Raw genomic sequence first — 24,305 nt, 5'->3', positions numbered from 1 at the left:
GAGGGGTCCAATTTTGCCACATCCTTGTTGCTAACACTAGTTGTTTCCAAGGTTTTTGTTTGTCTGTCTGTCTTCATTTTAGCCATCTAAGGGGGCGTGAAGTGGGATCTCATTGTCGTTTTGATGTGCATTTCTCTAATCACTAATGATAGTGACCAGCTTTTCATGTACTTATTGGCCATTTGTACTTCTCCTGTGGAAGAAGGTCTAGAGTCCTTTGGCCATTTGAAAATTTGGTTGTATGTCCTTTTGTTATTCAGTTGTGGAAATATCTACTTTGAAATGAATTGACTCCACTCCAGACCTCCCATGCCCCCATTTAAAGAGCTCTTCCTCTTGTTTTAAATCAATGTATAGGCAAATAGTTTCAGACTTGGGAGAGACCCTTAATGTCATTTACTCCACATCCAAGATGTCCCCTATTGCTGCAATCTTTTGAGTTCCCGAGCCTGAAAATTGGTTGTCTGCCCTTACCCCTTCCTGCTGTACATTGGCTTCTACTGCTTTGGCGCCATAGATGAGAAAAGTTCCACGAAAATTACAGATTAAATTTGAATTCGAGGATTCCAATAGATCTGAAGCACAAGGTGACTCATTTAGAATCGGATCTTCAAGAAGCGAACGCTGTGACTCGATTTTCGCCAATTGGCAAGGACACGTACGCGGTGTAGAGCTGGGGGCACGGCGAAGCTAATAAAGGCGTGGCTTCTGCCCAAACTCAAGATGGCCGCAAGACCCGCCCTCCCTCGGTCCGGGGGGGGCGGGGCGTGAAACTCAGAACGCCATTGGTGGATCTGAGCGCAGCTCATCTTCCGGGGGGCGGGAATACAGAGTCCCAATTTCCGGTTCCGGCAGGACTGAGAGCCCGGTCGAGATGGAGGAAGATGTGGCCCGAAGTCGGCAGTCGCCGAGAGCAGCGGATCGAGCGGGCGCTGCGGCCTAGGGGCCTGGGCTTGGACTTCGCCTCGGACGCGGCGGGACCGCCCTGAGCTGAGAAGGTGAGGAACCACCGAGGTGCGGTGCCCGAATTACCGAGGTCTCCGCGCATCCGGACCCGTCGAGGGGGCGGCGGGTGTCTGCAGTGCCCGGCTGCCGTTCCGTGGGAGCCCGCCACGCAGTTTGGGGGTGCAGTGCAGGACCGCTGTAACGAGGCATCTCCAGTCGGAGGAGCATGAGGTTCGCGGGCAGCGGAAGGAGCACGGCGAGCGGCATGTCCGAGGGCCCAGCGGCGGCTGTGCGAGAGGCAGGACAGAGGCTGTACAAAGGGGCTGTCATGTGGAGTAGGTGGAGAGCACTGTCACGTGGTGACTGTGATGCGGGATTTCGTGGGCACCTGTCAAAGGACGCAGAAGGCCGGGTGGGAATTTCACCTAATTCTAGGGAGGCGTCCCCAGGGCCCTCTGAGGAAATGCAAGCTCGCTACCCCCGGCGGGCAGGCGTGTGGATGCGATCGCTTCACGGAGGCAGCTCCAGGTCGCAGAGCGTCCGTGCAGATGCGCAGGGAGGAGGGAGGGACAGGAGGAGGCGAAGGTCTTGCTGCCAGCCGAGAAGTGGGGCGCAAACCCCAGCGTGTCTTGTATTTAGGTGGCGACAGAATGCGGTGAGGGCGGTTGACTGGAGAGTTCTGAATGAGTCTAGTGGTCACTATCGGCGCCGGTTCCGGTGGCAGGCCAGGACGGAGTCAGCGCCGCGCGCCCGGCCTTTTGGGGCAGCTGTCGTCGTGGTGATACTGGCAACCTTTAGCCTTGAAAGCGCGGCTTCCCAAACTCTGACACATTGCGCACCACGATCTTGTTGAAATGTCGGCTCTTTTTCAGCAGGTCGGGGGCATTCCGAAGTTCCGTACTGCTCCCGGGCTCGTGGGCGGCGCCCACGCTGCGGTCTGTGCTCCCTCCGAGCAGCCCCGCCCCACGGAGCTTTCCGGAGCGCTGGAAATGCTTCGCTGGCGCCGGAATGCGTCCGCACGCGTCGGCTCGCGAGCCTCACACCGCACGTGCACGGTCGCGCGCTGCCGAATGACGCTCCGGTCAACAACCGGCCGCAAATACCACGCCGGTCCCACAAGATTATGATGGAGCCGCAATATTTCTGTCGCCTAGTGACGCTGCAGTCGTCGCAGCGTCGTCGGGCGAAGCACGGCCCAGACCTCGCGCCGCCGCCGGGCGCGTGGCGTGGAGCGCGCGCGGTTGGGGCCCGCGGGGCGCGATCGTGACCGCGAACTGTCACCCGCTCACGCGTCCACCGCGCTCTGCGGCCGCTGTCGTGGCGCGCTCTGTCCGCCCAGACGGGAAGCGCCCGCCGTGAACGGTGGGCCGTGCGACGCCGGCCGTGCGCCCCGCGCCTCCGCCTGCTTCGTCTGCGTCGTGCTCGGTGGACTCGCGCGTCGTGTTGCGAAGCGAGTGTGGCTGAGGTGCGCAGTGCGTGTGAAGGCTCCGGTCACGTCCGCTCTGCACTCGCGCACTGGCGCCCCCAGAGCGAGCCCCGGGCCTGCCGGCCGCGTGCGTGGGCGGCGCCCCGCGCGGGTGCACCGTCCTCCAGCTCTTCCGCTGGGTCCTCACCGCGTCCTGTCTGCGCCTAGAGACACACCTCACCGTGGGGTTCCAGTTGCCTGCAGTGACCTGCCGCCAGGGAGGGGCGGGACCTGACCGCCCAGGTGCGCCGCGGGCCGCGCGGCGGGGTCAGTGCGCGTGCGCTGTGGCGTTCACACGACCACGGCCGGCGGCGCATCCCTTAGGCGTATCCTGTCGTCAGGTGGCGCGTGACTGTCTGGCATAGCAGCCCTTAGTAGTTTTAGTAGCCCCGCTGCACGGGTGAGGAAACCGAACTTCAGCGAAGTGCTCGGTTCCAGGCCTATTGCTGAGCAATGGGAGCGGAGCTCGGACTTGGATCTCCTGACGGCTAGTGTTTCTTCCACGGCGCGACCTTGTCTTCCAGGTGACACTACCTTGTCCCGAACCAGAATCATACCTCAGAACCCAGTGGATGATCGGGTGTGATTTTTCCCGTAGGAGGAAGTGGAGGCGGAGAGGAGACACACGAACCCCGCCAGTTGCCCCCCCCCCCCCCCCCCCCGGGGCTTGGCGGTGGGGTTCTGCCCCGACATCTCATTCGATGACTTCAGGACCTGCGGGGTCGTGCGTTGGGTCCCCGTAGGAAGCACTTCTGCCTTGGTGCCGAGCAGCTGTAAAGGGAGGAGGAAATTCAGGGCCAGAGCCATGCATACCAGTGAGGGTCTGGGAGGAGCCCGTGGCAGGAGGTCACAGTTGGTCGCAGTAGTCCGCGGTGCTGGGAGCGGGGAGGCTGAAGGGGGACTGCCCACGGGATCGGCTCGGAGGATTTTCCGGGGGGTAAAACAAGGGGAACTGGTTCTGATGTTTCAGCAGAAAGTTCAAAGGTCGTATAACCACGAGTAGTCTGGACCTCACCTTTTGGGGGCAGCCCCACCTTTTGAAGGGGTAGAGGGAGTGGTGGCAGTACCCCCTCGCCCAGCCGGTGAGGCTTATCCCTCCCAGGCGTCTCCTGTCCCCATGGCAATGCTGAGAGTTACCTGCTTCCGCCTCGGAGGGCCCCTCTTCCTCCTGGGAATTTAAAATGGACCCGCACAGGTCTGAGATGGACGAGAGCGGGTGCTGCCTTCGGGCCCCTCAGCAGGAGGTGTGGGTGCTGACTCCTTGGCGGGCCGGGGTGGTGCCCACAGAACCAGGTCCTGGAACAGAGTCCGTGGCTGCGCCTCCACCCCGCTTAGCACGCGGTTTTGCATGGCCTGCTGCGTTCGTCCTGTGCCTGCCCAGCCGCTCCGCTGGGTCACCCCGCAAGCACACCGAGGAAGCAGGGATGGTCTCAGTTTCTCTGGAACAGAGCTGGGAGAAACCCCTGGGCACCCGCAGGGCCAGGCACTCGTGCTGAGCCCCTGGCGATGACGTGGCCTGAGGCCAGGCAGGCGGATTTGTGTGGGAGGATTTGTGAGGGAGCGTCCCAACGCCCCTGGGCGGGAGGCACAGTGGCGGCCAGGAGAGAGCTTGGCCCATGGCCCGCCGCCACCACTGACCTGCCGCGTGACCTTGGGGCTGCTCCTTCGCTGTGTCTGCCGTGTCCTCACTTAGCAGAAGTGTCCAGCTGTGCGCAGGTGTTGAGAGGCTTGCAGCAGGCCATAGGGGTCCGGTTAATCCCGGCGTCTCTCTTCATCTCTCAGAGCTAGTGGGAAGAGACCTTGGGACCCCCGGTGACACGGGCGAAGTGACCGCCTTCTCTTACAGGGACTCAAAGGAGGGAACTGCCCCACTGGACTTGGGGGGCTGGGGCTGGGGCGGAGGGGCCGCCCTGCCCACAGCGGGTCCTCCTGGACCCCCACTGCCAGGCATCTCCCGCAGCCGCGGTCTCCGCTCTGGTGGCCAGCGGTTCCAGGTCGCGCTCTTCCGCCGTCGCTGCCCGCGTGGGGCCCTCCCCCATGGGCACCGCTTCGTCCTCCTCCAGGGAGCCTGGCTGGCAGCGTGCGCCCCGCCCCTCACCTGCAGGGCGAGGTCGTCCCTTGGCTCCCACGCGCTCCGCGTGTACTGCGGGGGTCCTGTACCTTCGTGAGAGTGACACGGGCCAGCTCAGGGCGTTCCAGAAAGCCGCCCGGTGGGACACCAGGGAGCTCCCCAGGCTGGTTGGGACCTTTGGCGGGGGGACTCGGATGACAACTCTTGACGTGAGCTTCGTCGAGGCGCTGGCACCAGCCGTGTGGGACATTTCGGCCCTCTGGAGTTGTCCCTTCAGCGTGGCCACCTCCCTCCCCAGCCCACAGGGATTTCTCTCACTTCCTAGAATTTAACTTCGCATTTTCGCCGTCTGGTCGAACATGTCCCGTGTCCCACAGAGGCGCGTACTCAGAGTGTGTCCGGTACAGGCCGGGCTCCCGTCGGACGCGTCTTCAGCCGGAAGCCCTGATTCTGGGCTTGCTCCACAGTAAGCTGCTTGGTTCTGTCCGACACTTCAGGCAATGGCTGCTCTTAACATGAGGGCCGCATGCACATTACTTCGCCCCGTTTTTTAATGTCTGACATCCGTTCCGCAGAGGGATGCTGTGTGTCCTTTTGAGTTTCTCAAAGGCAGAGGCTGTGTCTCCTCTGTCACTGGACTCTCCTTCGTTACCTGAGCCTGAGGCTGAGATTTGTATCCTCGGGGGTGAAAGGGGCCAAGCATGTTCTTAGCCCATCATCCTCAAGACTTCTAGCGCATCTTTTTCCTCTGCAGAGTGAGTTATCTAATAACCAGAGGGGACTCTGACCTTTGCCTGGTTCCTGCACTGTGACTCCTTCCATTGGAGGGAGGGCAGGTGCCGGAGGGTGCCCTGTGGCGTAGAGGCCCTACTTAGCTTCTCCCCCGCACTTTCCTCTAATGCAGACTGGAGAAAGTGGATGCGTAGAGAGTGGGGGCCGGGGGAGCCCAGGGGGCCAGTGTGGAAACCAGAAATAAAGTCGGGCCACTCGGCTGGTGAGTGCTGACGGGAGAGGCGCCGAGCCGCAGATGCGGGGCCGGAGGCAGTGCTGCCGCTGTGGGCCTCGAGCCTCAGAAACAGAGGGCTTCCCTCCAGCTTTTAGGAGCCTCCTTAATGTCACCTGGTGACCCCCTGTCAGCTCACTGAAAGGCCTCGCATCCTGCCATGTGGTCTGTGTGTCCAGAGCATCCTGGGCTCGGCCTGGGTGAGCCGGAGGCGTAGAAGGGCCATGACACCAGGTTACATGTACCGGGGCCCAGGCAGAGGCGGGGAGACCAGCTAGATGACCCGAGAAGCTGGGGGTAGGGAGCCGAGGCGGGAGTGGGACCTGGGGTCACTGAGACGAGGGACAGTTTCTGGAATTGAGAAAGACGATGAAGGGGAGAGGCGGGAGCAGTTTCCCGACCTGTGAAGGAAGACACAGAGCCAGGCTGGTGAAGGCGCGCTTTGGGGAGGTGGGCACCCCAGGATATGCAGCCCGAGGATGGGGTTCCAGGGCCGTGCTGGGAGGGGAGCGGATGAAGTCCTGAGCCCCTTTGTCACCCGCAGGGCTTCGGGCACCATGGAGGACAAGCGCAACATCCAGATCATCGAGTGGGAGCACCTGGACAAGAAGAAGTTCTACGTGCTGGGCGTGGCCATGACGATGATGATCCGCGTCAGCGTCTACCCGTTCACCCTCATCCGCACGCGGCTGCAGGTGCAGAAGGGCAAGAGCCTGTACCAGGGCACCTTCGACGCCTTCGTCAAGATCCTGCGGGCCGACGGCGTCACCGGCCTCTACCGGGGCTTCCTGGTCAACACCTTCACCCTCATCTCGGGCCAGTGCTATGTCACCACCTACGAGCTCACCCGGAAGTTCGTAGCTGACTACAGCCAGAGCAACACGGTCAAGTCGCTGGTGGCCGGCGGCTCGGCCTCCCTCGTGGCCCAGAGCATCACGGTGCCCATCGACGTGGTCTCCCAGCACCTGATGATGCAGCGCAAGGGCGAGAAGACCAGCCGCTTCCAGGTGCGGGGCTGCCCCGAGGGACAGCGGGTGGTCGCCTTCGGCCAGACCAAGGACATCATCAGGCAGATCCTGCGGGCCGACGGCCTCCGGGGCTTCTACCGAGGCTACGTGGCCTCCCTGCTCACCTACATCCCCAACAGCGCCGTCTGGTGGCCCTTCTACCACTTCTACGCTGGTAAGCGGGAGGGGACGAGGGGGCGCACGGCGGCTCTGGGCGCGGCCGGTGGGGGCCTTGGCGGGACAGTGGGCCGTTCATTCAGCACACGCGTGATCCAGGACGACTCAGAACAAGACACGGTCCTGGCCTTCGAGCAGCTGATGTGAGAGTCGGGGAGCCCGGCGAGTGGAGCAGGCGGCCGGAGCACAGTGTCCTGGGCGCCCGGGCGTCCACCAGGGCTGTGGGGTGCTGGCCGAGGACCGGAAGGTGGGCAGGGACGACATCCGCGGCTCTGAGGGTCGACCACCCCCCGGGCTGTGGCATCGGCCCTCTCTCCGAGCTCTTCCCTGCCCTTCCATCACCCTCCCCCCATGGAGTCTTTTAAAACTTATTTTTATTGCCTGTAAAACAAAACTAAAACAAAAAAGTAGACCAGACGACCCCGGCTGCGAAGCTCGGTGGCTCCACTGCTCGCCGCGTGGGTTCCAAACCCCTCAGCCCAGCCTCAGCCCCGTTTACAGTGAACTCCTGCTGCCCCGAGTCCAACCCACGCCAAGACCAGGCCGGCTAGCGCAGCTCCTGGGGCCTGCGTCTCCCCCCATCCCTGCTCGGTCCATGCCTCCCCTCCGCTAGGCGCCATCCGGGGTGTCTGTCCTGACTTACCCTAAGCGCCCTCAGTGCCTGCTTAACCAGAGTGGGCTGTCCCCCCTTTCAGCTCCCCGACTTTGCTTGAATCTTCCTTAAGGCAGGAATAGCATTGCCTTGGTGTTAACCTCGTGTGTGCCTTCTCTCTCCTACGGTGTGGGAAGCTTCGCTTATTACTTTTTTAATGCGTATTTCTCCAGCTCTATTGAGATAGTATTGGCCGGGAAGGTTCTTGGAAGGGGGAGGAAGCTAGCATCTGTTAAGTACCCACTCTGTGCCAGGCTCTGTGGCCGCTGCGTGTCTCGGTCGGGTGAATTGAAGCGCTCAGTAAACGTTTGTTGAATGAGTAGGTTGGTTCTCATCACTCCTTTTGCTTAAAATCTACTGATGCTGACGGGTGGGTGTTTAGAATAGAATCGAACGCGTCCCACGGTGGACTCAGGTCGGCACGATCTGGCGCGGTCTCCTCTCCAGCCCCGCCGCGTGCTGCCCGCCCTCCCTCCAGCTCCCCAAACACCAAGCTCTGTCCTCGCCTCTGAGCCTGTGCAGACAGCGAGGGCCCCTGCGCTGCTCAGAGCGGCGCCTCCTTCTCATGCCCCAGGCCCAGCCCGCGTGCCGCCGCTGCCAGGAGGGCTGTCCCGGTCCCTTCCCAGCACCGTGGCCCCTCAGAGCCCGGCCAGGACCCGCGCATGCTTCTCCCCAGCCCCAGCCCCTGCCGCGCTGCGGCCTCCGTGAGGGCGTTCGTTCCCTGCCCGTCTCCGCGTTTACCTCCAGGGGCCTCTAGCAAGCATTGGTAAACACCCATTTCTGTCACTTGTCCAAAGTCACTTGGCCAAGTCAGATCACAGGTGCCCAGTAAAGCCTTGCCGAGTGACTCGAGGAGGCGCAGTGGGGCCCTTTCCCCGCCCTCCGCCTTTGAGTTTCGCACCCTCCCCCTCGGCCCCGGGAAGGTGGCGTGCGCATGGCCTCAGCCGGAGTCTGGGCTGTGCTGCGGGCTGCAGGCCCCGCAGGCAGGCTTCGGAGGCTGGCAGTGCCAGCCCAGACGCTGCCCTCTAATGGTTGCGAAATGCCTTCTTCTCCAGAGAAACAGGACACTGTGAGGTGGAGCCAGCAGTGCCGTTGGGTCTGTCTGCGTGCCGGCCTTGGGCAACGAAGCGATTACAAGTCACTACGAGTCGGGGAGAGGCGGCTCTGGCCCGCCTTAAGGATCAGCGCCAAGCTGCCGGGGCTAGAAGCCCTCACTTCCGCCCCGCCATCCCCCATCCTGCTCGTCCCCTGATCGTCAGTCACCTGGCCACAGATGACCCAAGCCATGGGGAAAAGTCTTAAAAGCATAAGGCGACCGAACCGTAGAGAGACACTGAGAGGGAATCTTGGGATGAATCTGTTCCCTGCCTGTCTCGCTCAGCGTGAGCGCCGGGGTCCGAGCAGCGTGGTCCAGGGGCTTCTGCCCGTCTGTCCCCCGCTCATTCTGCCCCAGGCGCTGCAGACTTCGGCCTCCGCCTGGGCTGTTACCTCCTCGCAGAGCCAAGGGCTTGCCGCACCCCTGGGAGCGGGCCTCCGCGCCACCTTGCGTCGGTGGCGGGCCCTTCACCCCGCGTGGCCGCTTCCGGTCTCCCCGTCCTGCCTCACTCTCCTCGAGCTGGCACGCATCGCCGTCCCACGTAGCCACGTGTTTTGCGGTGTTTTGCCTTTTGTTTGTTTGTCGTCGGCCTTTCGTAAGCGCAGGGGTTGGAGGCTCCTTTATTCACTGTCATGTCTCAGAACCCAGGGTCGCCGGCTCCTTGGAGCCACTCGATACATCTTTGTTGAACTCTGGTCTCGCTCCTCCAGAGACGGTGAAGGGAGCATTCAGTTGCGGTGAACCTCCCTGCGACACTGGGGACGGCTCCATCGGCTTCATCTGCATTTTGAAAAATGAGTGTTTCCTTCTTGATAGAGGTTGGAGAAGAGTTCTCACTGTAGGCTACGACTCTCTCTTTTGTCATTTGTAAAAACAGTCACATGGGCTCAAAATCCGAAGGTAGGGGAGGGCGAGCGGTGGTGCCCACCGCCCCTCACCCACCGCGGCCGCCCGGCCCCCTTCCCCGGACGGCCAGTGTCGCCAGCGCGTCCCACCGGGAACTCGATGCACATAATACGAACGGGCCGCGTGCGCTCTCCTCGCCTGTGAGTCGGGGGAGTGGAGCACAGGCCCGGGCCTTTCGCCTCGGGGAGGGTTTCTGTCCACCAGAGGTTCCGAAGCCCCCTTCTCCGGGGCACTTTGTCCTGTTCGAAAGGAGTGACATAACCAAGATGACTGCTGGAACGGGCCTGAGATTTATAACTCTTTGTTGGTTCAGAAGGAAGCGAGGAGAGAAGGCGGGAGTCGTCGGGTTGGGGGTGTTCGGCGGCAGAGCGCGGAGGGCGTCACCGCGGGCCGCTGGGCAGGAGCCGCGCGAGGGCGGACGGGTGGCGCCCCTGGCTGAAGGCACCGTCTCTCCCCCATTCCAGAGCAGTTCTCGCACCTCTGTCCCAAGGAGTGTCCTCACATTGTCCTTCAAGCCATAGCAGGCCCCCTGGCCGCAGCCACCGCTTCCGTCCTCACCAATCCCATGGATGTCATCCGGACTCGAGTGCAGGTAAGACGCTGGCCACCGAAGGCGTGACCTTCGGGCCGTGCGGCCGTCCCCCGACCTCCCGGCCTCTGGTCACCCGAGCCCCTTCCGTGCGGCCGCCTCCCGTCTGCAGGGGGCAGCAAGCGTGCTCAGCGCCCGGAGGTGTGGTGCGCCCGTCGCTGCCTCGCCCGCCGGCCCCGCCCGCGCCCAGGCCTCGGGGAGTCCTGGCCGGTCCCTCCTGGCTGTTCACATGACTGGCGCTGCTGTCGCCACCTCTCCCTACCTCGCAGGTTCGAGGTTATTAGAAATATCGATTTCCGTGAAGGTCGTGAGTCTGGCCTCCCCAGGGGGCTGCGAGCTCTGTGCAGACGGTGACAGTGACTCTGCTGGAGTCGCTTTCACAGCCTGCACCGTGCGGACTCAGCGCAGACACGGCAAAGCCCCGGGCGGCGCTTCCCAGACGTCACAGTCCCCCTCCAGCCAGCTCGGAAACAGTTCCGCAGCAGTCGATCCACGGCAGCAGAGGCCGAATGGTGGTGTGTCAGATACACGTGGCAGGTTTCGCCGTGTACAGCTTCGTGCGGGTCAGGAGAATGGGGGTGCAGTGTCCGGTTGGGGTGGCCAAAGAGCAGAGCTGTCCCGGAGAGGGGCCGTTTGGTAAGGGGGGCGCACAACCCCGGCGGCTCGAGGGCCTCGGGGTGGAGGCGGCTGGTAAATCTAGGTATTTTTGTCCCTAGAGAAGGATGCCTCCCCGCCACCACCACACCTTTGAAAGGGACTGCACTGGCATCTGACTGGTGCACCAATAACAAAGTGCGCGGGCTCCGTCCCCGTTCTGGCCGGAGCCCTGCCCTGGGTTCGGCGAGGGCACCCAGGGGAAGGACAGGCCTCCGCTTTGAGGCGCTCCCGGCCGGAGGAGACGGAGTGCACGCGGGGGCCAGGGGCACAGCTGCAAAGCCCTGGCTGGGATAAGAGGAGGCCTCGGGGAGCAGAGGACGGAGGAAGAGGGGCGTGTGGAGGAGGGTGCTGGAGGAGGCCGGGGGGAGGGGCAGTGTTCTCAGCCGTCAGCGCGCCCCCTCGGGAGGGCCGCGTGCTCGGGGGGGGGGCAGTGCACCTGTGGTGCCTTGGCGGAGGCTCTGGGGGGCTGTCTCCAAAGGTGCAGCCTGGTGGCAGGGTGCGGGGGTCGGGGGAGGCGCAGGTCTCCAGTGTGAGGGGGAAGTAGGTGCCTGGGAGACAGCAGGGTCGGACGGGTGGACTCTAGCTGAGGTGACCACCGAGGTGACCAGGCTCAGAAGCACGCTGGCAGAGCTGCAGAGGACCTGAGAGCCGATTCCACGCAGCCTCCCCGCGCAGGGGGAGAAGCGCCGCTCCAAAGACTCGCGGCGTGTGGCTCACCTGACGGAATTGACGGCCGCTGCGGTTTACGGAACGTATTGTCTGCCAGGCTCTGACCTCAGCGGTTACCGGTGTCCTTTTGTTTACTGTTCAGTACAGGCACATGGCCTGGGGACTGTTATCACTGTTTCATGTTTGAGGAAGCTGAGGTGCAAAGGTTACGCTGTTAGGAAACTGAGGAGCAAACCTCAGACCTGGCAGTCCGGCACCAGGGCCCCCAAAACCGCTGAAACCGCCGCTGTGCTGGCCCTCAGGCTCCACGGTCCGGCTCCTCCCACTTTGCAGCTGGCGGGCGGCGGGGTGGAGCCGAGGGCTCTGGCTGCTGACCTTGACCCTGCACTGTGTGGACTTTTCCAGGTTGAGGGCAAGACCTCCATCATCCTGACCTTCAGACAGCTCATGGCAGAAGAGGGCCCTTGGGGCCTCATGAAGGGCCTCTCAGCTCGAATCATCTCGGCCACGCCCTCCACCATTGTCATCGTGGTGGGCTACGAGAGCCTCAAGAAACTCAGCCTGCGCCCGGAGCTGGTGGACTCGAGACACTGGTAACCCGAGGCAAGAGAGATGCCTGCCACTGCCCACCCTGTGTGGGGCCGGGCAGAGGAGGGGGCAGCGCGCTCTCCGAGTGTCCTGGCCACACAGCAGCCTGCCCAGGCCAGGGACAGAGACGGTCCTGCCCCTGCTGCGGAGGCATGCGCGTGGAGGTCCCGCTCCCGCTGAGTTGAATTTTCTGGCCAAACTGGGCTCCCTCTCACAGTCCCTGTCCTTGGTCCTGCCCTGAGGAAACCACCCTCCCCGCGGAGCCCACTGCACCTCTGCCCCACTGGCCCTTTGCCCGACTGCCCTGCACCCGCGACCCCGAGGTCTGAGAAGGGCTGTACGGAGAGCTGGCTCACCACCCCGGTCCCTGCTCCTGGGCCGCAGCCCTCGCCTGCCACGCATTTCTACTTTGGGCCTGAGCTGCCACCAGACTCCTCTGCTCTTCTGCTGCCCAGGGCAAGCTGCCCAGCTCTTCCGCGTGGGGAGTAGGAGCCCCGGACACCGCTGGCCCTCTGGAGCGTGCGCCCTCCCTGGAGGGGTGTTAGGTTGGGGAGGAATGTCGACACTACAGTTTCCTGTACATATTGTTAGCACCTGTGAACTGGGCCGCTCCCCTTGCCCTGCTAACGCACCCATCCTGCAGTCAGAGCCCACCCCTTCCTCGTGGTGCGAAAAGGTACTGCTGCCTTTCCCTCCGTCCCAGTCCCCTACCCCTGCCACGCCCCGGTCCAGACGACCCAGCGGTGGACACAGCCCTAGGCAGATCAGGCTGTCCAGGGCACATGGGACTTGGAACACTACCCTGAAAAGACGGGTCGAGAGAGCGGTTGGTCTGCAAAGGAACAAGAGGAGATGTGTGCTCCAGCCCGTGGGACCCGCTGGGCCAAGCCTAGGCGAGGGCAGTGGAGGTCCTCAGCCCTGGGCAGTTATGATATGACACGTATCCACCCCCATCACTTGGGTTCACGGGAGCGGATGCTGTCCCACCGCGGGCATCGCTGAGATGCGGAACTGTGATTTTCTCCTGCCCAATGTGACGTCCTCCCAGTCGTGGTGCCCTCCCGGAGCAGAGGAGAGCGCGGAAGTCACCCGCCACCAGGACCACTGCGTTCACCAGCCTGATACTGCCGAGATTCTCTGACGCCCTCAGGAGCCAGGCCATGAGCGCCTTCCCCGCCGTGTCTGCCGAGCCTGTGCTGCAGGTGGAGCGGGGCAGCAAACGGAGTGAAAGGATAGCGACCCCTGCACGCCACTGGCGACATCAGCCCCAGCCCCTGGGGAAGGCGGTGGTGCCCGTCTGGAAGGTGCGAGCCGCCTGGAGCCTCGCTGTTTCTGTGGCCGCCCACGTCCTGTCACCCCGGCCAGGTCGGAGTCCGAGATCACATTCTTCCCTGTCTTCACCACCACTGCCCATCTTGGTCTTTTATCTTTGAGGGTGATTTTCCCTCTAACTGACCTTTATTTTTATTTGTCTCTTCTTGCACTTTTGTCAAGAATTCTCTAATTTCTATCCCCAAATGGCCATCCACAGGGTTGGGCCCACAGATCATTTGGAATCTTACTGCCCCGCAGTCAACCTTTGCCCTAAGGACCAGCAGCCTAGTGGAGGACAGGGCCCCTCTTTAGGCTCATTCTAGCGACGCCTGAGACTTTCTCAGCGCCGCCTTCCCCACGCCGGCAGAGTGGGTAACCGTATCATGGACAGAGGGAGTCTCCTGCCTCTCGTGTTTCAGATGTTTCTCTTTCCCAGACTCCCTCCCTTCTGATTTATTTTCTTGGACACTACGTCATAGCTTCTCACCCATTTCCCCCCGCCCTCCTTCCCTCCCGTCCCCCACGGTCTCAAAGGATGACGTGTAATGAAAGGCACCCCTGGCCCTACTTTCCCATGTATTAGGTTCGATTAAAATGTGTCTTGGTGGGGATGGGACAGTGGGAAGCTCCGATGTGTTAGTCCACAGCCAAAACCGGGGGAAACGGGAGACCGGCACGACAGGAAACCCGACGGATGTACTGAGGGACAGGGGACAGACTGCAGAAGCGGTTAACGCCCGACACGCGGACTCTCCTGACTTTTGACAGCGAACGTTCGCCGTTGCACTGTACGAAATGTTCGAAGTGTGATTAAACGTTTCTGTTGAGCCCGGGAGCCCGGTTCTCGTTCGTTCTGCCAGCCGGTGCAGGCTGCCCCCGTGCGCGCCGCGCCTCCCGCAGTTTGCCCTCCCGGTTGGCGTCTCGGTGATGGACATCCCGCTCCCTCCAATCGGGGGCGCCCGAGGCCGGAGCGGCCAATCGGGGACTCCGGTGGGCGGGGCGGCCGGGCCAGTTAGATTTGGCGGTTCGACTCCAACATGGCCGAAGCCAGCAACGCCGAGGCGGGCGGCGGCTGTGCGGAAAGGGCGCCCGAGCGGCCGTCCGCGGAGTCGGCGCCCCCCGGCCCTGCCATCTCGAGGATGAAGCTCCTCGACACCACGGTGGACACGTTCCTCGAGAAGCTGGTCGCCGCCGGGAGGTAGGCGGGGACGCGAGGCCGAGCGCAGAGCTCCCCGCGCGGAGAGGCGGGGCGGCGCGCCGCTCGGTCACGTGGCCCCGCGCTCGCCGGCTCCGCGGGCGCCGGAGCCCCGGGGGGCCGCGCGGCGTGCGCACGCGCGGGGCCGGCGCGAGCTGGGGCTGCGGGCCGCGCGCTCGGGGCGGGGTCGTGGCCCAGCAGGTGAGCCAGGTGAGACGGCCCGGCGCCTCGGGCCCCGTCGCGGTGGCCGGAGCAGGACCTGCCTAGGTCGTCTGCGAGAACGGGATGGGTAGGGACACGGAGCGCGCTGACCCCCGTGCCTGCCACGTGCGAAGCGTCGGCGCTTTCGTTGTCATGGGAGCAGTACCACTGGGTAGTGACGAGGCCCGCCTGTTACCATAGAAACGCTTCCGCCTTGATTTGTGCCTTATATGAACAGTACTGTAACGACACTGGACCCTGGAAAGGAAGAGTTCTGCTCACAGCCCCGCCGCTCGAAACAGTGCGGTCCGGCTCTAGCCTGTCCTTCCGGCCCGTCTGTCGCCTTGTCCAGACTCCCATCTCCTCCGCGTCGCCTTCCCTCTCGCTGTCTTCCCTTTACGGCCCCCTCCTCACTCACCGACTCAGCCAACATCTGAACGCCTGCTCCGTGCGGGGCGCTGTGACCGGCAGGGCTCGGGAAGGTCATTAACTGCCGACGGGTAGAGAGCAACCTGGGGGGAAGGGAGACACTGGAGAGGATGGTTGGGGAGCCCACCCTGAGGAAGTGACGCTGAGCTGAAACCTGAAGACTGAGAGAAAAGAACTAGAGGAAAAGCGTATAAGCAGAGGGGACAGGTCAGGGCCCCCTAGAAACTGGCAGCGGCCTGGTGGGCCACAACATAGTGGTCAGAGGGAGAGTAAAATCAGGAGGCTGGACAGGCAGGTGACATCCATCTCCTGAGCGGGGCCTAATTTCCAGAGTAATGAGTTTGCTAAAGTAATTGCAGTTATTTTCATGGACCACTCCTGACCCGTATTCATTGCATGTCAAGGCGAGTTCCTCCCTTTGATTGATTGGTTGATTGGTTTTCCCCTACTCATTCTTGCCCTCCTCTCCCCTCCCCACCGGCCCTGCTTTCTGTTGGCTGCGTGCCTTTCATTTGCTCATGCACAAGTGTCTGTCTGTCTGTCGGCCATCTGCAACGTCCCAGGTTGTTCCCGGAGCTGGAGATGCAGCCGTGTTGGAGACGGAAAGGCCCCTGCTTGCAGGGGGTAGACGTTCCAGCGCCAGTTATCCTGGCAAGAATAATCAGGGTAAAGGAACTGAGATCAGTGTGGGGCGGGGTCCGGGTCACGTGAGTGCAGGGAAGTCCTGTAAGCGCCTGTGGTTCAAAGGGTCTCGGTGCTGCTCGTCCTTTGCCCATTGCCTCCAACTCCCGCCTCCACAAACGGTGCCAGGGTGGACGTCCTCATGTCTACCCCCCCCCCCACACACACACACAGACTAGTGCAGAGGTCCCCAACGGAGAGGGATCACTGTGACTAAGGGTTTACACCTACCTGTGTTTTGTCGCATTGCTCTCCAGGAGAAAAAAGCTGTTCCTCTCTCCCACCTCCTCAGACCACTGGGTAGCCGCATTCTAACACCTGCCCTGAAGGTGTGAAATGGTTACCACCTTATGCTTTGAGCTTGCACATCATTGAGTTCCATTTGGGTTTGGGCATTACCTCACTTTCTTGTTAGTCATTTGGTTTCCTCTTCTGCAAACTGCCTACTCATTTCCTCTAGACTTGTTTTCAGACTCATTTTTTAAAATTGGCATTTTTATCTTGATCTGCTGGCATTCCTGGTAGAGTCTAGAAATCAGTCTGTGGTCAGTTTTAGGCTGAGGGAGCTGTCTTTCTTAATTGGGTGTTAACTTTGTAACATTCTTTGAGAAATAGCAATCTCTAATCTTATAAAAAAATAACACAGACTGTAGATGTCTACACTTTACCCCAGGAGGACGAAGCAGAAAGAGGCATGCAGTCACCCTGGGGACCCCTCACGGGTTGTGGGTCCTCACGGCTCTTCTTTTTCAGCCTCTAACTCAGCACCCCTCAGTCATAACAAATTGGGGAGTATCGCCTAATTATTTTTATAATTAATTTATTATTTATAATTAATTCCATGTAATTATGTTGTGCTTTTGGGGACTCGTTTATAGAGACCGTGCCCACGCCGAGTCCCAGAGGTCGTCTCCGGTGTAGTTTTCTGTTCGCTGTTTTGTCGTTTTACTCTCTACCTAAAATCTTCACTCAGTCTGGATTAGGGTATAAGGTGGTGGTCTCGGCCAGTCTCATTTCTTTAGTTTTCCCAGTGATTGTCAACCAGACGGTTCATCCATCCCGGTCGCTTTATGGAACCCTCTGCATGCCGCATCTCGGGGTCTCGCTTCTGCCCCGCAGATCGACTTGGCCTGTCTTTGTGCCGGTGCGTACGGGTCCTTAACACCGGCCGTGGCTGGCGCGAACGGGTCCCCCTTTCCTCTTTAGAATCAGCCCAGCTATTTGAGGACCTTGATTTTTCCTTGTAAACTTTGTAAAGTGAATTTTTCTGTCTCCTCAAAACATTCAGCTGCAATTTTGGTTGGGATCGTAAAGAAAGTAGATCAGTTTGGGGAGAACTGGCCGGGTCTGCAGCGTGGCGGCTTCAGCGCCATCGCCCAGCACAAACAGGACGTGTGCTTCGTCAGGTCTTCGCTCCTTCAGCGGAGTGCGAAAGGACTCGTGCGTTCTCTGCTCGGTTACTACCTAATGCTTTTTAGTTTCGTTACGATTGTGGCTATTCTCTTACTCTCTATTTTCTTTTAAAAGTAGTTGCTGATGACTTAGAGAAATGACTGACTTTCGTAAGATAACTTTAATACAGTCTTCATCGTAAGTCACCGAGGGTCATTTCCTTCGGGGCGCGTTTCGCCTTGTTTTCCCCTCTCCCGGCCCGGGTCCTGGGGCTGCCTGGTGCGCGCGGCTCGAGAAAGCGGAGAGGGGGAGGCCCCAGCAGAGGGCCGTCTCTTAGCGAGCCGGGCAGCTGTGTAGGCGGCGGGTGGGGTGGAGAGCGTGGATTCCCATCGCGGCGACCCGGCCTCCTGTCCCCAGCCTCCTGTCCCCAGCCTCCATTTGTCTTGCTGTCCCCTCCAAGCCTTTATGCACCTCAGCGCCGGTCCCCGCCCGCCCTCTGGTGGACACTCTGTGAAATGGCCGGCCACTGCCTTGCTGGATAAGCCCCCAGATCGACAACTCAGCAGACTTGATTCTGTGCTTAAATATTTCGAAGGCGATTTTTTAAATTAAACTTATGTGAGAACTCTACAGTGAGTTTTAAGTGCAGTATGAAATGCTTGATCAGTGAGTTCAGAAACAGTGAAGGCATCTCAGGTATTGCATAAGTATTTAAGGGAAAAAATTGGTTAAAATCAGTATAGTCACATCTGTTTTGAAACTCGGTGAATACTTTTTTAAAAGTTACTTTCATCGATGACAAATGTAGCGCTCTGGGGTGGGGGGCACCATTTAGCCCTCGCTCTCCGGGGCAGATCCGGTCTTCCCGCAGCCGGGCGGTGTTCCGCACTCAGCTGTGAGCAAGGTGCCTGTCACCGAGCACTGGCCGCCTGCCGGGAGGACGCTTCTGACTCCGGCCCAGTTACCGACTGCCGCTCCCGGGGTGAGGGCTGGGAGGGGTGGTGGTCGTGGCTGACCCAGAGCGTTGTCGTGGCCGGGTCGTTAATGTAGCCTCGTTTATCCGCACGGGCGTTTTAGGAAAATGCAGCTAGAGGGGCGGGTATCATCACCGTTGGCAGAGGAGGAGCCGGGGCTCCTAGAGGTAAAGGTCGAGGGAGCATCTGATCCCAGGCAAAAGGACCGCAGCCTGTCGTCAGAGGCCCGCGCTCAGCTGGCACGTCGTGGGCGGCCCCCTGTGTGCTCTGGGAGGGCCAAGGCCCAAGACCATCCCGCAGAGGGGGCCTCGGCAGAGAAGCTGCTGCGGATGCTCTTGGGGCGCAGACAGTGCCCAGGCAGCCCAGGCCCTGGGACCCTGGCGTCCAGCGTGGGGGTCTGGCCAGGGGTGCAGCCGGCCTAGGCCCAGGCAGCCCAGGCCTCCCCTCGCCCACCACCTGGCCTGCAGCGCTGTCCTGGGCGCCGTGGAGATCCCAGGGCCGTCGCGGTGTACGGCGTGACCGTGCGGGTGGCCAGGGATGTCGCCCCAAGCGCACTGCTTTCCCAGTCCGCCCTGCGTGCATTGTCTCAGGAAGTTCACGGGGCATCCAGGCCGCTGGGAAGGGGGGACTCGCCGAGGCGGGGAGCAGGGGCCGGGGTGCAGGTGGGCCGAGGCACAGCCTCCGGTCGTGCGCTGGGCTGCGCTGTGCGACACGGCGGCCTTGGTCAGCACTGCCGTGCGGCGCAGCACTGTCGGGAGCGGGTCCTCAGAGTCCTCAGCACAAGGAAGAAACGCTTTTTTCCTTTTTGTGTCTGTGAGAGATGGCGGGTGTTCGCTCGAGCGGCCGTTCACGGTGCCGTGAGTGGGGGGGTCTCGCCGGGCGTCGGCACAGCGCAGGGGGGCAGTCCTCCCGCGGCCGCGGCCCCGCCTCGTCCCTGCCCTGCACGGGCCTGCGTGTTTCTGGGGTCCTTCGCCTCCGGGGGCTCCTTGCACCCCAGGGGGACATCGTGGCAGAGGTGGCCTCAGGCCCCCCCGTCCTGTGGGCAGGGAGGAGGACGGGATCGCCCGCATCCGCTCCGCGCCCTCCAAGCCACAATTACCCAGTGCCGATTCCGGCCCCGCTGGGTCAGACGTCATGTGCCCCTCCACATGTGGCCACAGACCGCGTGGCCAGCGGGGCCAGAGCAGGTCAACAGGGTGCCCGCGCTCGGCCGCGGGTCCGGGGGGCCCGGCACCGGCTGGCGCTGTCCCATCGGCACTGGGCTCCCCTCCGAGGCCCAGAGGGCGCTGCTGGCGCTCGCAGGCGCCCCCCAGGACGGTGGGCCTCGGCCGCCCGCCCCCGAGCACCCAGAGCGCGGGGCGACGAGAAGCTGCCTGTTCTGAGCAGTCAGCGGTGCCCTTGCCTCCGGCGGGACTTGTCGTCAGCTGGTGTGATGTGCTTTGCAGCAGTGCGCACGGGGTTCCGGAAGGGAACGTCCTCCCCGTCCTCTCCTGCCAGCCGCGGGGAGCGGCTCTCCTTTCCTGGGGGGGGGGGGCGGGGAGGAGGAGGGTGGGGGGCCCGGCAGGAGTTCCCAGGGCGGGGTGGGAGCGGACGGTGCCGTGGACTCCAGGCCCCTAGCCTGCCAGTGCAGTGGCCGCCAGCCTGACCCCCAGTGAGCGTAAGCGTGTGCACCCGTGTGTCCGAGGACCCCCCGGCTCAGACACTTTCCGCAGGCTGCGTGAGCACTGCTTCCACGGAAGCCCTCGTGCCCCGCCCCGGCTGAAAGCCGACCCCACGCCACGCTCCGTCCGCCCGGGAGCCCCCCCCCCCCACAGTGCCGTGGTCACACGCACACGTGGCCTCTGCGTTTGCTGCCGTCACTGCGGACGCTCCCGGGGCCCAGCGGGTGACCAGCATGTGGCGGGCGAGCACGTAGGAGGGGAAGGGCCCGAGAGGGGGAAGGGAAGACAACCAGGCGACGTCCCTCACTTGACTTCGTCCAAAAGGGGCGCTGTTGGGGTGTGCGGGGCACCCTTCGATCCTGCCGGCCACAAGCCACGTGTGGGTCAGGTGGTCTCAGCTGCCAGTGACAGATGCCTGATTTTAAATGGCATGAACACTAAGACGTCCATGACCTCACTGACGACGATGGCTTCAGAGACCCCACTTCTTGCCGCTCCCTGCTCTGCCTCCTTGGGGAGACACTGCCCTCAGGCCACGGCCCCCCGGCTGCTGGGAGCTGGAGGCGTCACGTCCTCCGGGAAGGGAGTCAGTTCTTCCCGGGTGGCTCCTTAGGAGCAAGGAAACCTCGCAGACGCCACGTGCCCTGCCCTAATCTAGCCCTGCAAGGAACGAAGGGGGCTCTCGCAGCCGGTCCCCAATCAGCAGCCTCGGCATCGCCCAGGAGCCTGCTGGAAGCTGGGGGTTGGGGGGGATGGGGGGAGGTGGGGAGCGGGGGCCCCATGATCTGGGTTTCGTAAACCCTCCTGGTGGTTCGATGCTCAGTAAAGATCAAGAACCAAAAAACGTGGCTGGGCTAACAGGGAAACACCCGAACTCAGCTGGGGCCCTGCCGAGCGGCAGGGGAGGCTCCCGGGGACTGGCGGGGTTGCCCTGAGGGGTGTCAGGGCCACCGCCCCCAACCCGTGTTGGGGGGCAGGGCTGCCCAGGCGGGGGCGGGTGGCGGGCAGGTGCCTCACCGCCCCCCCCCGCCCCCCGTCTTCGCCTACCCCCGCCCCCCGCCAGCTTCCAGAGGTTCAGTGACTGTTACAAGCCCTTCCACCAGCTGCAGCCTGAGATGACGCGGCGACTCCACGACAGGTTTATAGCCCAGCTGCGGACGTCCGTCCGGGTGAGTGGCCAGAGGCAGCAGGAACCGCGGGGCTTGGGCGCTGCCCCCGGCTGTCGGCCCCCTGGAGCCCCGGCCCGGCGGGCGGCGGTGCGGGGTGCCGGTCGTCCCCATAAGTGGCGTGGGTGTCTCGCATGCCTCTCCGCCGCCGTCCTGTGTCGTAGCTGGGTGTGTGCGTGGTCTGCCCCGCTCAACCTAGGAGCCCCGCGAGGCCGCGGCTGAGCCTTGCGGGGTCTCCCAGCGCCAGGGGCAGCGCCTGGCAGCGAGGAGGCCCTTGACCAGTGGTGGGCTCAGCGGAGCTGTCCTAGAGGGAGCACAGGGACGGGGCTCCCTCCCTGGCCTCCAGGGAGTTGGGCTGCCCTGTGCCCACACCCCGGGATGGCCCCCGCGCGTCCAGGTGTCCCGCGGGCGCCGGTGGCCGGGCGGGAGGCGCGCACCGCAGGCGCGTTTGGAATGTCTTCCCTGTCATCCTTTATCACGTCCACCTGGGGTCGCGGGTGGAAACGGCGGGGTGCTGGTTCGAGGACCGGACCGGAGCCGAGCCCGGCCCTGAGTGCCCCGCGTGATTCGGCGTGTCCGGTCCCCGTGAGCTCTGGCCCCCTTTGTCCGCAGGAGGAGGTGGCTGAGATCAAAGCGGAGGGGAACCTGGAGGCCGTCCTGAGCACCCTGGACGCCATCGTGGAGGAGGGCAAGGCCCGCGAGGAGCCGGCCTGGTGAGGAGGGCCGGGGGCTCCGGGGGGCAGCCGCACTGAGCGTCTTGGAGGTGCTGTTAGGATGGACCCCTGTGCCCGAGACAGGGACCGGTGGGGAGGGCAGACACCAGACAGTGACCCAAGACAGGGACACACACAGCCCCCTCTCGGGGGAGGGCCCGGCAGGCCCACTTTCCCAGGGGGACGAGGTGGGCGGAGGGAGCCTCCTGGGGGGCTCAGGTCAGGACCTGTGCCTGGCTGTGGGGGAGGGGGAGGGAGGGGGCTGAGGCTGAGCAGCAGAGCAGCAGGGCTGTCATCGTGGCCTGGCGGCAGCTGGCCCCCAGCCCTCTGATCACCCAGCAAGTACTGAGGAGCACAGACTCCCACCCACGCCCGCCCCAGCGTCTCAGCGGCAGGAGGCGGCTGCAGCTGAAAAGCTCTGCAGGCCGTGTCCGGACCGCGCCTCAGCCCGCAGCCCTGCGCAGGGCGGGGAGTGGAGCTCCTGCCCGAGTGCGACCCTAGGCAGCCAGGAGCAAAACCTTTTCTGTGTTTCCGAATTTCTTTGTGCCCTTAATACTTAAGAGAAATAAGTTTTATAACTGAAAATTTAAAAATAATCTACAGGGGCTCCCAGCCTGCTGCCCGTGAGAGCTGACCCGCCTCCCCCTCAGGGCTCTCGGCCCCCTGTAATCCCACCTCCCCCAGCCTGACCTCACGTCTCCTCCTCCCCTGGGCCGCTCCATCTGGGGGGCTCACCTTGCGCAACCCCGCCCCCCAGCTCACATGGGAGTGGAGACGGAGAAGGGGACTGTGAGGTGCGGCTGGGAAGACTATGGTCAGAGCGAGAGGGGAGAGGGGTTCCTGGGTGCTGGGGCGGAGGCCTGGGTGGCCTTCCCGTCAGGGGCCGGCCGTGCGGGTGGGTCCTGGGCGGTGGGAGGGGCCCCTGGCGAGACCTTGAAAGCCAGCGCGTCTGGGACAGGGATGTCGCTGACTGTGGTGGGGATTGGGACCCTCACCCCCGCCCACGTCCCCCCCCCCCCCGCAGGCGCCCCAGCGGGGTCCCGGAGAAGGACATGCGCAGCGCCCTGGCGCCCGGCCTCCTGCAGCAGCGGGACACCCTGCGGCGCCGGGTGCAGCGGCAGGAGGCAGAGAACAGGCAGCTGGCGGTGGCCGTGCGGGCCGGACGCAGGCAGCTGGAGGCGCTGCGGCTGCAGGGCCAGGCCCGGTGGCAGGCCTGGCAGGTGGGTGCCCGGCCCGGGGGCGGCTGCCCCCGCGCCCCCCCCGCCCCCGCCCGGCGGCTCCTGGAGCCTTTGCACACCCCGAACGTCCTCCGCCCACGCGGGTGTCCCTTCCGGGGGCAGAGTTTTTAGTAGTGGCAGAAGTCACTCGGGGCCACACGATGACATGAGTTTTCTTCCTGGCTCAAAATGGGGTTCTGAGGAGGGTTTCTGGGGGGCCTTGGGTGGGGGCACCACGGTGGGGTCTTCCCATCGCTCACACATCCATCTCACGGCCAAGCCATTCAATGGCCCCCTGCCAGGCGGGGCAGGCCCTCCTGTCCCCAAGGGGAAGGGTCCCAAATCCATGGCTCCTGGATCCCCTGGGTCTTCTCTTCCCGAAACCAGTCAGCTGAGCCTGACGATCCTGCCCCGAGCCTCAGAGGAAGGCCTCCGAGAAGGAGGGCCGGTGGCTTGTCCGCACTCCCTGCCCCCACACAGCAGACTGGCCCCAGGGGACCAAGCGGCGGGCACCGAGGTGCTAGCAACCAAGGCCCTGAGCCTGGTGCTGTCTCACGGGCAGGTCCAGGGCCAGGGCTGTGTCTCAGGCATCCTCGGGCCCCCGCCGAGCCCTCAGGCAAGACGCGGCTCTGCCATTGCCCCCCCCCATCACCATGAGTCCCCAGCTGCTCCCTGCTCCCTGCGTGGGCCCTGGCTTCAGAACAGGGCCCCGCCAGTTCCGACGGTCGGAGGGAGAGCGAGGCGCCAGCTCTGAGGGCCAGCGGGGTGCGCACCCCGCTCCCCGTGCTGAGGGCTGCAGCTTCCACGTCTGGCCCAGCTGGAAGTCGCCTCCTCCGAGAGCCTCCGACAGTGTCTGGCGGGTGGGCCAGGGCACGAGGGGACACTCTGGGGCCTTGCTGGAGACAGTGGGGCGGCCGAGGCAGCTGGCGGGACCCGTGCCGTCCTGGGGGACCCGGCCCGGCGCCGAGGGCGGGGGCACCGGGTCTGGGCCCCCTCCCCTGCAGTGTCCCTCTCGTCTCGTTGGTGGCAGGCCGTGCACCGCGGACAGGAGGAGCTGGCGGCCGTGCTGAGGGGGCCCGAGTGAGGGGAGCCCCAGCCCGGGAGCAGCAGGCGCTCAAGGCTGCGGACCTGTGCGAGACGCCCGGGAGCAGCGGGAGCGCGACCCTGTCCCCACTGGCACTGTGCCTTGGGGCTCCCTTGGGTCACACGCACTACCTTCAGGTCACCCCGTTTTCTTCTGATTTGGAGTCCTGGCCAGTGCCCCCCGCGGTTCCGGAGCCCCCCGCGCCTGGACCTGGCTCAGGAACCTGTTTTCTGTCTCCGCTGATTGCCCCCTTGCCGGCCAGCCCGACGGCCCCTGCCACGTCCTCCCACATCCGTAAATAAACTTCCTGACCACACTGTAATCAATCTGTCGGGATCCTCCGCCTGGGCCCCGGCCCCTCTCGGCCCTGGGAGCCTCTGGGCTCCGGTGGTTGGTGCGGGGCACCGGGCTGTGACAGAACCAGGACCCCTGGGTCCCCTGATGCCAGGACAA

At 63.4% G+C, this 24,305-nt stretch overlaps 2 protein-coding genes and 1 long non-coding RNA gene across 3 annotated transcripts; 2 read left to right on the top strand and 1 right to left on the bottom strand.

Moving 5' to 3' along the window:
• The first annotated feature begins 855 nt into the window (after nt 1-855).
• Nucleotides 856-13,966, top strand: SLC25A44 (solute carrier family 25 member 44). The gene is made up of 4 exons (XM_016166252.2): nt 856-998; nt 6,029-6,666; nt 9,787-9,914; nt 11,643-13,966. Exons 2-4 carry the CDS (start codon nt 6,042-6,044, stop codon nt 11,832-11,834), a joined length of 945 nt encoding a protein of 314 aa, XP_016021738.2. The 5' UTR covers nt 856-998; nt 6,029-6,041; the 3' UTR covers nt 11,835-13,966.
• Nucleotides 13,705-16,031, bottom strand: LOC118612872. The gene is made up of 2 exons (XR_004955202.1): nt 14,954-16,031; nt 13,705-14,793 (listed from the first exon to the last, which is right to left on the bottom strand). It is a non-coding gene; the product is annotated as an uncharacterized LOC118612872 (long non-coding RNA).
• On the top strand, nt 14,154-24,174 carry PMF1 (polyamine modulated factor 1). Its single transcript, XM_016166255.2, has 5 exons — nt 14,154-14,337; nt 20,736-20,841; nt 21,451-21,551; nt 22,576-22,771; nt 23,799-24,174. The coding sequence occupies exons 1-5, from the start codon at nt 14,177-14,179 to the stop codon at nt 23,850-23,852; spliced, it is 618 nt and encodes a 205-aa protein (XP_016021741.1). The 5' UTR covers nt 14,154-14,176; the 3' UTR covers nt 23,853-24,174.
• The last annotated feature ends 131 nt before the right edge of the window (nt 24,175-24,305 follow it).

The sequence above is a fragment of the Rousettus aegyptiacus genome, unplaced genomic scaffold (genome assembly GCF_014176215.1).
Source record: "Rousettus aegyptiacus isolate mRouAeg1 unplaced genomic scaffold, mRouAeg1.p scaffold_m13_p_17, whole genome shotgun sequence".
Taxonomy (NCBI): Eukaryota; Metazoa; Chordata; class Mammalia; order Chiroptera; family Pteropodidae; genus Rousettus; species Rousettus aegyptiacus.
Note: the sequence above shows the minus strand (reverse complement) of the source record. Positions and strands in the feature narration are given on the sequence as shown.